The sequence below is a fragment of the Sabethes cyaneus genome, chromosome 2 (assembly GCF_943734655.1).
Source record: "Sabethes cyaneus chromosome 2, idSabCyanKW18_F2, whole genome shotgun sequence".
Lineage (NCBI taxonomy): Eukaryota > Metazoa > Arthropoda > Insecta > Diptera > Culicidae > Sabethes > Sabethes cyaneus.
In genome coordinates, this window is record NC_071354.1 from 232,656,602 (window position 1) to 232,672,231 (window position 15,630).

General features: G+C 36.0%; 1 protein-coding gene across 1 annotated transcript in view; it reads left to right on the forward strand.

The window, feature by feature from the left end:
- LOC128737687 (probable basic-leucine zipper transcription factor R) overlaps positions 1–15,630 on the forward strand; it is a 73,207-nt gene that overhangs the window by 27,329 nt on the left and 30,248 nt on the right. The window contains exons 2-3 of the mRNA XM_053832383.1: positions 7,520–8,023; positions 8,103–8,207. Of these exons, the coding sequence (XP_053688358.1) occupies positions 7,520–8,023; positions 8,103–8,207 (609 nt within the window). The remainder of the gene's footprint in view (positions 1–7,519; positions 8,024–8,102; positions 8,208–15,630) is intronic.

Here is a 15,630-nt window from a genome sequence, read left to right on the forward strand (position 1 = left end):
AGGCTTATGTCTGTCGCCAAAACGAAGGGCGCGATATGTATTTTAGTGGTAATAATCGCCCACATTAAGCAAAGACTCAAACCAATCATACCAGATTACATTCAAGACGAGCAAAAGTAACGTAGTTGCACCTCATAGAATTACATAGCGTTAACGTTACCTAGCGTACCTCCAATTTGCTCTCAATTAGACGCGAGGCGATGCGCGGGGTTACAGCTAGTAATATATATGAGCCTTGTCTGTAACCAAAACCAGGCCCCTGGCATGACGCAATATTTTCGTGGTAAGAATCACAGCTCGCTTCTTGTCGGGATGAGGGAGTTTTGTCACTTTTTCTGGCGTACTTCCCTAACACAGATATCAAAATGATATAGGTTTAATCACAGTTGTAAAAAACCTTGTTGGGACTTGGGGGCTCTGTCACTTTTTCTGACGTGCTTCCCGGCAGAGACAACAAATTCGTCGTAAAGAGTCAACAAATCGTCAAAAAGAATCTACGACTTGTTGGGACGAGGATTTTTTGTCACTTTTATTTTCTAAAAAGAAAGTAATCGAAATCATTGTAAACACATTGTATATTTAACTTTCGTTCCTGCCTGTGACGCAAGGCGACCACGAAGAAAATGTATGGGGAAATTCCACCTTGAAACTGTTCGTCAATTTTCACTGTTTAGTGATTTGAAAGAGAAAATTACAGAAGTTTTCTTTATCTGGGTCGATGCATAGAAGATTTTTCGGTAGATTGCTGCAAAAATATTAAAAATTGATCAGGAAACCGCTAAACTATTAGCGGGCAAAACCTAACTACATTTCGTGAAAGATTTTTTTGAATGAAACCTTATCTAGTTAAACCTTCGCCGAAAGGTGTAGTCCTACGTCAAAAGGCTCCGTTTCTTATGCATCATGGGAATTTTCAGAACGAAAATGACAAAGCGGTGGGTCAATGGATGGTTGGTTAAGGTGACATGAGAGAGAAAGAGAGAGAGAGAGTAGGACAGTCCATTTGAAATTCAAAATGACTATCGCCATCCGTTTTTAACTCTACCAGCATCACTCAGCATATAAAAATGGGTTAGTTGTGTTCTTAGCCAGATCGGGCACAAAAGTACCCAGCTAGCACCAACTCGTATATCAATGTACGAAAATTACCGTAAAGCTTTCCTAACAAACTCGAAATCGTAACTAAAGGTGGATAAAGTGGGACCAAGTTGATTTTCTGTCGTATATAATGATAATAACGGACATACATACGATTTTCAGCACAAAATCGTATAGGAGTACGGAGCGACTAGCGCTTAATCGGATATTATCGTATATAAATACTTATATAGTCGCAATGCTCAAAATTATTCGTAATCATGTATATCGCCTCCAAAATAGTACGGATATGCCAATTTTGCGCGTCAAATACGATTTATTAGCATGTATATCTGTACGTAATGCTGATTTGTATCTTTTTTATACATATGAAAATGCTTGCTGGGTAGTAATAGTAATAGTAATAGTAGGATTGATCCGAAAAGTTTAACTCTGTTGGGACATTCCACTAAGGAATTTCAGTGAAATAGTATCAGATAAAAGGCTGGGGTACGACCAATTTCAAGTCGAATGTCTTAATTTCAATTCCAATTTCAAGTTTGATTTGTAGTCCAATTTCATGTCGCTTTTCAAGTTCTATTGCCGCTCAAATTCAATATAAGTTTTAAGTCCGTCTTCCAGCTCAATTTGAAGTTTAGCTGCTTATTTAAATTAGTTCAAGTTTTAGCCCAATTGCGTGCCAATTACAAATCCAACTTGAAGTAAAATTTCAAGTCTAACCTCAAATTCAATTTTAAGTCTAACTTACAGTTCAGATTAAGGTAAAGTTTCAAGCCTAAATTGGTCCAACATTATGTCCAATTTCATGTCATATTTTATGCCAACTTAAAGTTCAATTTCACGTCCAATTTCATGCTCAATTTTAAGTCCTACACACTTGAAAAATTGGGCAAAATTACGGACCTTTACTAACGTTTGGTATCAAAAAAAATTTTTAACGAACGCTTGGCTGTCCAAATCTGGGCAAAATTCTGCCGACTTCGGTGCTTTTTTTTAAGTGTGTAGTCGAATTGCATGTTTAATTTGAGGTCGAATTTGAAGTCCAAATTCAAGTCTGGCACTGAGTTTAATTTTATGTTCAATTTCAAGTCCGAAATGGCTCAAAATTTAGCCCAATTTCATGTCAAATTTTATGCCAAAGTAAAGTTTTATTTCGTGTTCAATTTTAAATGCAATTTCAAGTCTAATTTAATTTCAATGTCGAGCTCAATTATTTCTTTCAAGTACAACTTGTTGTCTAATTCTAATGTTGTCTTGTTGTCTAATAAGTGTAATTCTATATCCAGTTTCAGTTCCAATTTCAAGTTAAATTCGAGATCAATGATAAGGTTCATTTCACGTACACCTTCATGTTTAATTTTAAGTAAAATTTTCTGTCTAATTTCATGTAAAATTTAAAGTTCGATTATAAGTCCAATTCAAAGTTGTGCTTAATCCCGATTTCGAGCTCATTTAAAGACCGATTTTATGGCCTATTGAACTTCAACAATTTTCAAGTCCAGCAGCCGAATTCCGGACGTAAAAGAAAAGAAATTTTTAAGAGATTTTTAGAATTTTCTTATTTTGGAATTCCGGCAAAAAGCTTTAAGAGAATCTTTGACGTTTAAAAAAGGAAAAGAGATTTTTAATCTCTTCGAAATTTTTCGTGTAAGAGAATTAGAATCATTTTTTTACTTGCATTAAGTGTGTTTTAAATCTATTGTAAAACAATAAAAATTTATACTTAGAGTAATGATGACAGCGATTTTATCACATTTTAATCGAGATTTTAATTCTAAAAGAAGATATTACCGCAGACAAACAGACGAGACACTCGTGTTAATTTCATCGTCTATTCAAGAACTACTCATTTTTCAAAAAAGCATGTTTCGCGACATGGCCACACCGTGGTACTCGAGTTTTTAGTATGAAACACTACAAATGTAAAAACTTTACGGTATAAAACCATACAAGTAAAAGCTACTCCGTAACATGCATAACAGATGCAGTGTGCAGACCAAAAGTGTAGGACGATAGTTTTTAAAGCATTTTCTTCTATGTCATGTCAGTTCGTCAGTGATAGTCAGTGATCTTTGGAGTAGTTTATTAATCAAAAATAGTCTGTCTGTAGACGTGATAGATATCCACTCATTAGGGTGATAATAATCTAATCTTTGTTATGCTGCAAGTAATAAGCAATCGTTTGTAGATAATGCATCAATCACTATTTTTCTGTAACGGAAAATCACGGTAAAAATGGATATCAATAAGTGTCAATTTTTTCGTTTATTTTAAATAGTAGCAATTTAATATTTAACAACAATAAACTAAGGATATAAAATCATCTTGTTACCAAAATGATAAGTTTTTCACATAGTCACAATATTTATAGTCAATGCTAAAGCGTTGCAGTATTATTGAATCAACATCGGAACGAAAATTGGTCCGGTTAAAAATCGGAACGAACTTTTTTAGTCCGGCTTTATTCCGGTCTAATTTGGCTCTGTTCCGGTTCCGGACAGGAACCCGGACTTCAATTTACGTTCCGATGTCGAACACTATTATCGATGTAAAGCTATTATCGATAGCGTTGATAAATTGCGGCAATAACCTCGCTAGATAGCGGTAATGAATCACTGATTTTCAACATATATTACATAAAAAATAGACCATTTGAACGTTTGTACACAAAGTCTTCACAAAGTTGCAAAACATGCCAAAGTTATCAACTTAGTATACTGTTTAAAAATACGAGCGATTGTTTATTGAAATGTGTGTTTTTTAATATGTGATAATTCGTCTAATATACATTTTAACGATGACAGGCCTTCTTATAAAGTATATATTTCAGCATATTGAGAACATTTGAAAGCACCGAAAACGGATATCTAAAATGTGTTCTACAACTTTGTGACGCCATACTAAAGTAGGCAACTTTACATGCATTAAAAACAAAAACGAAACTTACATTGGCCTACTAGGTGGATACACAACTAGTTTTCAGAAAGATAGACTATTTTATAAACCTCACCAAGGTGGTGTCTCCGTGAAATCAGGTGTTTGCACGCTGTGCACGGCTTAGATCCCCTGTGTGATGATTATATCTCCTTTTTGCATCAAAATGACAATAAAAATATAATAAAATTGCTATCTCCATTACTCGGAGCATACATTTTTATTGTTTTATATAGATTTGATACATTTTCAATGTAAGAAAAAATTTTCTTCGGTTTCTCTGACCCAAAAATCTCGAAGAGATTAAAAATCTCTTTTTCTTTTTTAAACGTCAAAGAGTTTTCTTAAGGCACTTCACCGGAATTCCAAAATAAGAAAATTAAAAAAATCTCTTCGCAAGTTTTTGTTCGAAATTTGGCGGCAGTACAATATGTTATGAAACATATTGGTTATTATAAATGAATTCAAAAGCTGTAAAAAAGTAAGTTGGATGATTTTTTCAACGCATATTAGGAAGAAGTTAAAGAAAAGCTCTCGAAGCCATCTAGCGGAGAATAGAAAAAACTACATTTTCTCTTTCCGCAGACATCATAATTTTCTATCTCTTTAGTTGCTCGGAATACGGTTAAAAGAAAAGAGAATTATTGGAAGAGAAAGAGATTCTAAGAATTTCTTTTCGTAAAGAGATTTTTCGGAAATTTTCTTGAAGCACCGGAATTCGGCTGCAGCTTCGAGTAAAATTTCAAATTCAATTCTTTGTCCGATTGAATCAAATTTCTAAAGCTGCTAACAATGAAAATCGGTAATAATTGTTTTGGGGAATTTGCTGCTTTGTCTGGGATCCCTCAAGGTAGCCACCGCGGATCATTGATCTTCCTTATATACTTTTACGATGTGAATTTCAAACTGAGTGTTTCCCTATTGTCTTTCGCCGATGATATGAAAATCTGCGGCTAGACTAGTTCTATCGTAATTCTATGCCTGTATGCTTCAACAGCAGTTGGAAAATTTTGAAGATTGGTAATGCAAACCGTCTAAACGTACCATCATCGCTTTTTCAAGAAAGAAAGAATTTATCACATTCGAATACAAGCTTTTGAAAATCGTTATTGGTAAAAAAAATTGTGTCAAAGATTGAGTGACTGGATAGTAAATCATCATTCCATTAGCATATATCTTACGTAGTTGGTAAGACCTCTAGAAATTACACCTTCACGTTTGAATTTAATTTGTCCAGGGAAGGACTTAAACGTAATTTTAAGGCAATTTCAATCAATTTAAATATCATTGGGCCACCAAATTTGCCTGTTGATAATGTAAATATATAAGTAATAAATTTTATGTCTCACTTCTAGGCCTATTGCATGTCTGATTTCAATTCCAATTTAAAGATCAAATTCAAGTCTAGTTTTAAGTTTAATTTAAATTCTAATTTCCCTTTTTATTTGAGGCCAAGTTTAAATTGATTTAAAGTCAAATCCAATTTAGGTCCGTCTTCTCTATAAAATATAATGGAAAATTCCTCATGGTGTATATAAGCAAACAGAACAACACACAATAAAAGTTTAGCAAGTTTTCAATATTTCACATAATTTAGGTTCTGCACCCAAGAAAGGAAACAATCATGCCTTCTACTATTAGACGTCGTATCGTGAGAACAACCATTCCGAAAAGAACAGCAAGTCCGGTGAAAAACACCAAGGCTCATCGCACATAAAACCTAATATCATGAATTAAAAAAATCGCCATTCGCCAATCAGAGAGCAAGAGTGAACGCATCTAATGTTTCTAGCGCAAAAAAAAACTGGTTTCAATAGAACTGCAATCGAGTAAATTAGGCCGTAAAAGTGTAACCCGTCCGAAAAAGCCTTTATTTATTTATTTGAAAACCGCCGATCTCCTCTCACAATCTTTAGATATTTTGGTGATACATGCCGCTGTAAAACACAAGTCGTTTAGAAGATATATGAAGGTGCAAGGCATTCAATTTTGTGCGTATTCTAGAGTTAGTAATGAGTTTTTGAATTTTTTCATTGAAGTTAAAAACCAACGGCAGAGACGACCAAATCAAACCACAAGCGATTGCACACAATCTAATCCGACAGCGTTTTATCCATCGTTTCTGTTCATCCAGCTGGCGCTGTGCCCAATAAAACAGTTTATTAAATTTCCTAATCCCAAATAAAAATATAAGGCGTTTCCGTCACGCCGTCAAGCCGTTTTCGGTTGGTTGTGGTTACCGGTCTTTAAATGCAGCCTATTGCATCGGCATCATCACGACGATGCCGACCATCACCGTCAGCAGCACCGATCACCCGGCATCAACATCATAAACGGGGTTGCACTCTTGAAAACAAAGCCACCATGTAACAACATTGGTCCCCGGGATCAACGAAAACATTCCTACCAGACCAGAGCAGAGAGCAGAGCAGCATAAATCCGTCAGGGAAGCGAACATTAGCGAAAGGAAAACAGTTCGTATTTTTATTTCGCCCGCGAGTACAGAGAGACAGGCTGTAAAAACAGTAATTTATAATCATGTTTAAATTATTGTCTAACTGCTGTGAGGGCTTGAGGATCACGGTGAAACTCGGCGCAGTTGGGAAATGCGCAACTGCCGGTGACCCTTTTGCCGAACGAAACAAAAAAAACTAAACTAAACTGTTGCAGCAAAGGATCATCGACTGTTTCGCCCCTCGGGACTCGGGATGGCTAATCTGCTTTTTCAGAGGGTTTGTTGTTCCTTGTACTGCCGGCGAAGAGCATTGATCATCAATTGTTATTATTATTTTATTTCATGCTTTATTGAGAGTGTTTAGGTCTATCGTCTTTTTTCGTGCTTCAATGTCCAAAGCCTTTACAAATGGCATTCAATCAAAAAATATGTGCGAGTTTTTTTATGGCTTCGACTGGAGGTCCTGCCAATTTTTCATTCGATTTTTTTTTCTGCTGACACTTTCCTGGTGGGATTGCCTGTGCGGCATGTCGAGGTGATTATCGGCTTCGGGTGAATCTTTTTTATGCCGTTTTATTGCCCATCTATTAAATGGCACTGTGTGTCTATTGAAAAGCGATAAAAGAACCGGCGAAATGTGGGATGCATAAATCCCCGGTGGGACAATCGATAAAAGCGCATTAAACAGTGCGTTTGCACACGATTGGGCTGGCCGGCCCGGGAGCGTTCCTTGCTGCTGGGGGTTGACCGACAGACAGAAGTGGGCTGGACTGGTCATATTTGAGTGATAGTTGTAGTGTTTTATTGCTGGAATATGTTTTATGGAATTGATTCCGTCGGAGGGGTGAGCTGCGAAAAGAGCATTTGACCGAGATTGACGCTGATGGCAAATAATCGATCAGATTCTATGCTGCGCTTTTTTTTACTTTGTTCGTTTCATGATGGTCATAGTATTAGGCAACCAATGGTTTTACTCTAAATAAAATCTCATGGAGACACGACACTGAATAGCTTTTCACGTTCTCGTTTCAGAATTTATACAACCTCAACACCTTTGGCCTTATATACAACAAAACCTAATCCAACAAAATCATTTAGTGAATCCTGCGTTTCTGACAAATCACCTGCCCCATCACCACCCCCAGCAGCCTTTGTCGCCGCATCACCCCCATCATCTAGTCAACGGAGTCAACGGAAGTAGTCCTTCCGTAGGCAATAACCACAACAATAACAACAATAGCAACAGCAACGGTAGTAATTGCAATAACAATAATAGCTGTAGTAATACCACTAGTGAAGCTGGCAGCTTGCCAAACAGTCCGGACCTACAAGATGAAGGTTCTCGTCTCCAGCAGCAGCAGCAGCAGCAAACACAGCAGCAGCATCAACAGCAGTCAGGAGCCTCCCAGCAGCCTCGAGATAATAAAATCATCGCGAAACCACTCCCAAGCCGGCCGATGCCTTTCCTGCAGCATGGACTAAATCATCCTCATCTTCATTCGTTGCTGGCTCACTGTCGGAATCCGTATCTGCCCGGTAAGTAGGCTTCTAACCAGTACCTACACACAGACGCACTCATTCTTACGGCATCATGCCTTGGCTTCTCACACCGCAGGTGGCCCACAAGTGTTTCCTTTGCCGCCGGGACAAGGCTTCCCATGGGCGCACTCGACTCGAGGGAAACCCCGACGGGGGATGATGCGACGGGCTGTGTTTTCAGGTAAGTTGTTATTTTTGGGCGATACAAAAGATAACTGCAGTATACTTAAATATTGAATCTTGTTAATTTTTTTGTGTTGTGAAATGTGTTCTGATCGCTAATTTCGCCCATAAATGGACTCAAATTTCTCAATAAGTGGACTCAATAAGTGAATTCTCTATTTTCTTGATAAATCCAATTATTAAATAGACTTTGCTTCATTTTCAAATGATTGTTCATAAAACGTTTTTGAAAACCGATAAATCGAGTCACGCAGTAAACGATGCTGCGAAATATCATTTTTTCAGTTTGATATTTGCGTTGTTAATAGGAAGTTTTATTCACTCGTAAAATGAGTTTGTGGTGCCCGCCGCCGCCTTTTGGCGGCCTCCGCTGATTTAACGGAAACAATATCCGAAAATATTATTAATGGGTAGCGAATGTATGCGAATGCCTTAATTTTTGCCTTAATTTTTTTGGTAAAATACTTAAATAGTTGCCTAAAAGCATAGACCGCATAGAGGTGGGTACGAAAAAAGCCATGGTCTTCGAGCTTCAAGTAAATATTTCTCAGGAACTAAGAAACGAAAAAGAAAAAATGCAATATTTTCCTTTTTTCTCAGGTCGTGTTTTGTTTGCCAAGTTCAAAAATCAATAAAGTGTTCTTCAAACGTTTACTAAGACAACAAGAGCAAAAAATTGCTTCATTGCTACTACTATAGAAAAAAACAATTTTTTTGACGTAGGGTATTGTCGTTATCGCCGGGCCACTGTTATGGTCGGACCAGCACGATTTTACAGTTTTAGTAACTCATGATATCTATGATACAACCATTGTAAAACTTCTTACTGTGATAGCTAACTTTTCACAATATTGAGAGTTTCAATCGTGTATTCAAAACACCCGTACTGAATTTAGTGACTAAATCTTACAAAAAAAGTTTTCCAGGCGCAATGAACTTTTCTTCAAGAAATGATTCATAAAATGCAATTAACGAGATAAATTTTGAAAATGTATGAAGTGTGTTGTGCTGCACACGAAGACTATAGAAAAATCTCCTCCAGTAAGGTGTTTGGGAAGGCTAAGGTGAAATACTAGAGAAGCGCTATTTGTAAAGGTCGAGCCACTTGAGTAGTCATGGTGGGGCCACCATAATTTTAAGCGCAGAAGCACAATAATCGCTAGAGAATGTCAGTTACGTAAAATGTGATGAAATAAAGCAAAATTAATACGATAAAACCCTATATTTTTGTTATTTTTTTCATTGGAGTTGTACACTTTGGAAAAGGCGATTGTAGCAATATGGATTGTACAAAATCGCCAAAATTTCGCAAAAATGCTATTAGAAATAGGGTATTTGTACCTATATGAGTCGTTGTTCTCGGAATTCTTTCTTTTCATGTCTCTATATAGAATTTCAATACGTATGTCTGAGATTTTCTGCGGTGGCCCAACCTGTACAACATGGCCCGACTATGACAACATTTTTTGTCTTCACGTAAATGCCTATAACTTTTTTATTTTTCAAGCAATCAGTTCAAAACTTTCCGGAAATATACCTTATTCTTAGGCCTTTGCAACGAGATATTTAGATTTCCAAAATTCCTTTTGGAACGAAAGTTATGGGCGAATTCTAAAACGTGGCCCAACCACGACGACACTCCCCTAATTGCCTAAGACTGCCTTTTTGCGGACTCCATTTTTTCGTGAAAATAAGTCATATTTTTCAAAATAGGGAGTTTTTATCAACAAATTCGGATACTTACTTTAGTTTATTGGCGACGTCAGTAATAAATCCTACACCGCACGAATTATGTTTCTTCAGTACTGCCGGTCCTGGGCTGCCGTTCTCCAATCCCCTCGAACACCAGCTGACCGTGCGTTGTTCTCGACAGCGCACATCCATCGGGTGCGGGGACTGACTCGAAGTCTACGGCCTTTTTCTGGGTCTCTGCTGAAAATAGTTTTGGCTACTCTTTTGCCGGGCATTCTGGTCACGTGTCCAGTCCACCCAAGCCTGCCACATTGTACTACCTGCACTATATCAGCATATTTGTATGCTTGACACAGCTCGTGGCTAATGCGTCTTTGCCGCACTGCATTTCCCATTTTACCGCCAAGTACGTTTGCTCCTTGTATTACACTTTCTAAGGAAATGTTGAGTGCATCCCCTTGCTTCGGTCCATCCAACGTCACGAAAGTGGCTAACGTCTCACCCGCAATTCTGATGCATGATCTTGACTCATCCAGCGTCGCACGAATCAGCAGAAATAGTTGCATCGGAAAACCATGTTCTAGCTTTATCTGCTGCGGTTCATTTCATTTCACTAAATCGTACGCCGCCTTAAAGCCCACAAACAGAACTTGAGAACAGAGCTTGGTACTCGCCGTTAAAGTACTCCGCTAACGGTCTCAGTCTACAGAACAGGATACGGGAGAACACTTTATAGGCAGAATTGAGCAATGTAATGCCTCGTCAGTTTTAATACTCGAGTCGATGACCTTTCTCGAAAATATCGCAAATGAGGTCACCCAAGAACTCCTCCGGCATTTGCTTTTTCTTCCAAATCCTGACAATGATCCGGTGGATTGCTTCCCCAGCTAGCATTTTCATACGTATAAAACCCGAATTAATCCACCTAGCGGCGTGACCTAGCCTTTCTACTGCCACAATAATCATTATTTAATTTCTCAGGAACATCTATTTATAATTAACTTGACTATATTTTTAAATATCCGTTCCGTATTCCTCAAAATCCTTATTTGCCAGTAAAATTCCCAACGTATTGCGTAGAATAATTAAATTTTCTTTCCTTGGGTGCGTAAATACTTGTAACACCTTATTTAGTTTTATAATCGGTCGGCGTTAACTTTCGGGCTTCAGAGCCACATATGAAACTTGTTTTGAATTGACTATATAAAATATGTGTTCACAGCAGATTTTTTGATATTTTGATATTAATACCATGCGTTCAAAAGCTAGCATCTTTGAAAAACAAGAGTTCAGAAAAATTATTATTATACTTCGCTTTTGAAGAAAAAGGATATCGACAACAAAATGATTAATCTAAAAATTTTACTATTAGTTTGCTTCGCTTCAATTTTGCAATATATCTGAATTAGAAAAAATAACTGAATAGATATGCATCAGATTAGAAATGCATTAGATATGAAAAAGAGAAATTGAACTTTTTCTTAGCTGGCGCTCATTCAGATAATTATTTTTGCATGAAAATCAAAACTTAAGCTTCTTTTGAATGTACTTTCATGCAAAGATAATCATTAGCTTGATCGCATCGTTTTTACAATGTTAGAGGGTTGGGAAAACAAGATGAGGTCGAAAAATAGTGCAAAAGCTGCGTCACAAACATGCTTGAGAATGGGAAATATGATCGATATGATTTCCAGTGCTTGTCATTTTTGATTTATTTAAACATGATAAAACATGATACATGACATAAGACATCTGTCCTTTAAAATGTCACTAACGGAAACAAATCTTACAAAATTACTACCGTGCAACGTTTACTTCCTATTTTTCATATAACATTTCTAAGCTCTAGTATCTATGGATTGAAAAGAGCATCTATTAATGCGCAAAGTTTGTTTGAAATTTGAATAAATTTATTTGGACAAATCAACTCACTAGTATTTTTAATCCTATATACCACTATACCTACATGCTTAATTTAACTTCTTTTCTTCGCTTTTTGCTTTTCTTGTACTATTGTGTGTAACAGCAAGTGAACAAAATGACAATTGAAATCTGAAATCAAAGAAAAGAAAAAACTTTTCGATTGAATCCCACTATTTAATATTTATTTGCAACAGATACGTAGTTCGCCTACGACGTGCAGGCTTCATCAGTGTCTTATTTCAAAGCGTATACGTATCTGTCGCGAATAAATATTAAATAGTGGAATTTAGTCGGTAAAAGTTTTTTCTTTTCTTTAATTTCAAAGTTCGTATTCCACTAAGAGGCTTCAAAAACTTCAGACAATTGACATGTTTCTTACTTTTCTTGAATTTAAATGCAAATTTAAAAATTGCGAATTGTCACCACATACACACACATACATACATACATACATACATACATACATACATACATACATACATACAGACATACATACATACATACATACATACATACATACATACATACATACATACATACATACATACACACATACATACATACATACATACATACATACATACATACATACATACACTCATATATCACACACATTGAATACTATCAACATTTGTTTTGATTTCACACGTTTTAACGGTTTAATATACGGTGCTTAAATGTTAAAGTTTAAATAACTTTTGAATGAACCGTCCGATTTTCAATAACTCGGTTTTGTTTGATAGATCTCAGCAGTAATTTTCAAATAATAATAAAATGTGTGATGTTTTTCATTGAATTAATGCTTATATGTTACAAAAATATGTTTTAAATACTATTTTTTCACATTTCTTTATGTAACTTTCAAACTACAAGTCCAAACATCATGAAATTTGGAAGTTAAGGGTTTGCAAGGCTCCTCTTTCATATGCAATCAACTTTGTTCAAATCGGTTAAGGGACCTATGAGATAATGAAGTCCCATATTTTTCGTATTTTTATACATAACTTTTGAACTAAAAGTCCGATCAGTATGAAATTCAATAGCGACCAATGGGACACCTAGACCTTTCATTTGACACTAAGAACATTAAAATCGGTCCAGCCATCTCCGAGAAAAGTGAGTGAGATTAAAAGCGTCACATACACACACACACACATACACACACACACACACATACATACACACACACAGAAAATGCTCAGTTTTCGAAACTGAGTCGAATGGTATATAACATTCGGCCCGCAGGACCTTCTTTCCATTTCCGGTTTTCCAAGTGATTTCTATACCTTTATACTATATATTTATATAGTAGAAAGGCAAAAACCCGAATTAATCCACCTAGCGGCGTGACCTAGCCTTTCTACTGCCACAATAATCATTATTTAATTTCTCAGGAACTTAATTGTAGATGTATAGATGTTATATTAGACTATATTTTTAAATATCCGTTCCGTATTCCTCAAAATCCTTATTTGCCAGTAAAATTCACAACGTATTGTGTAGAATAATTATATTTTCTTTCCTTGGGTGCGTAAATACATGTAAGCGTCATTTATGTTACTTGATGAACAAAAGATAATTTTTACAGACTTGAATGAATATGTATAGAAAATTAGAAATTAACCCTCTAACGGGTCTACAGACGGCCTTAACTTTCGGGCTTCAGAGCCACATACGAAATTTGTTTTGAATTGACAATTGACAATTGAAGTATTTGTTCATAGCAGATTTTTTGATATTTTGATATTAATACCATGCATTCAAAAGTTAGCATCTTTGAAAAACAAGAGTTCAGAAAAATTATTATTATATTTCGCTTTTTTTCTACAACAAAATGATTGATCTCAAAATTTTACTATTGGTTTGCTTGGCTTCAATTTTGCAATATATCTGAATTAGAAAAAAATTACTGAATAGAGCATTAGATATGAAAACGAGAAATGGAACTATTTCTTAGCTAGCGCTCCTTCAAAATGTCAAAAATTCTGTTCTGAACACATTTTGCATGATGTCAATTCAAAACAAATTTCGTATGCGGCTTTTGAGCTCCAAACGCGAAGGCCGTCAACAGACCGCCTTACCCGTTAGAGGGTTTAATTAACTGCTTTTCTCCGCTTTTTGCTTTTCTTGTACAATTGTGAGTAACAGCAAGTGAAGAAAATGACAATTGAAATCTGGAATCAAAGAAAAGAAAAAACTTTTCGATCGAACCCCACTATTTAATAATTATTTGCGACAGATACGTAGTTCGCCTACGACGTGCAGGCTTCATCAGTGTCTTATTTCAAAGCGTATACGTATCTGTCGCGAAAAAATATTAAATAGTGGAATTTAGTCGGTAAAAGTTTTTTCTTTTCTTTAATTTCAGAGTTCGTATTCCACTAAGAGGCTTCAAAAACTTCAGACAATTGACATGTTTCTCACTTTTCTTGAATTTCATTGCAAATTTTAAAATTGCAAATTGTCATCACATACATACATACATACATACACACATACATACATACATACATACATACATACATACATACATACATACATACATACATACACACATACATCACACACATCTCATATATTGAATACAATCAACATTTGATTGATATGTTTTGATTTCACACGTTTAACGGTTTAATATACTGTGCTTAAATGTTAAAGTTTGAATAACTTTTGAATGAAGCGTCCGATTTTAAATAACTCGGTTTCGTTTGATAGATCTCAGCAGTAATTTTCAAATAATCATAAAATGTGTGATGTTTTTCATTAAATTAATGCTTATATGTTACATAAATATGTTTTAAATACTATTTTTTCACATTTATTTATGTAACTTTCAAACTACAAGTCCAATCGTCATGAAATTTGGAAGTTAAGGGTTTGCAAGGCTCCTCTTTCATATGCAATCAATTTTGTTCAAATCGGTTAAGAGACCTATGAGTTAATGAAGTCCCATATTTTTCGTATTTTTATACATAACTTTTGAACTAAAAGTCCGATCAGTATGAAATTCAATAGCGACCAATGGGACACCTAGACCTTTCATTTGACACTAAGAACATTAAAATCGGTCCAGCCATCTCCGAGAAAAGTGAGTGAGATTAAAAGCGTCACATACACACACACACACATACACACACACACACATACATACACACACACAGAAAATGCTCAGTTTTCGAAACTGAGTCGAATGGTATATAACATTCGGCCCGCAGGACCTTCTTTCCATTTCCGGTTTTCCAAGTGATTTCTATACCTTTATACTATATATTTATATAGTAGAAAGGCAAAAAGGTAAAAATCAGCATTACGTACAGATATACATGTTAAATAAATCGTATTTCATGCGCAAAATTGGCATATCCGTACTATTTTGGAGGCGATATACGTGATTACGAATAATTTTGAGCGTTACGACTATATAAGTATTTATATACGATAATATCCGATTAAGCGCGAGTCGCTCCGTACTACTCTACGATTTTGTGCTGAAAATCGTATGTATGTCAGTCATTATCATCATATACGACAGAAAATCAACTTGATCCCACTTTATCCTGCTTTAGTTACGATTTCGAGTTTGTTAGGAGATATTTACGATAGTTTTCGTACATTGATATACGAGTTGGTGCTAGCTGGGTCGCTCGCTCCCCGCTTTTAGAAGTTCATCCAGGTCCAGGATACTCTCCTTCCCAGCAGCCTTACCATTTTTCAGCTAATTGATTGCCATCTTAACCTCTTTCTGTGTTGGTGGTACCACAGCTTGGCTCACAATCGCTCACAATTCTTATCCTGCTTCTGCTGAT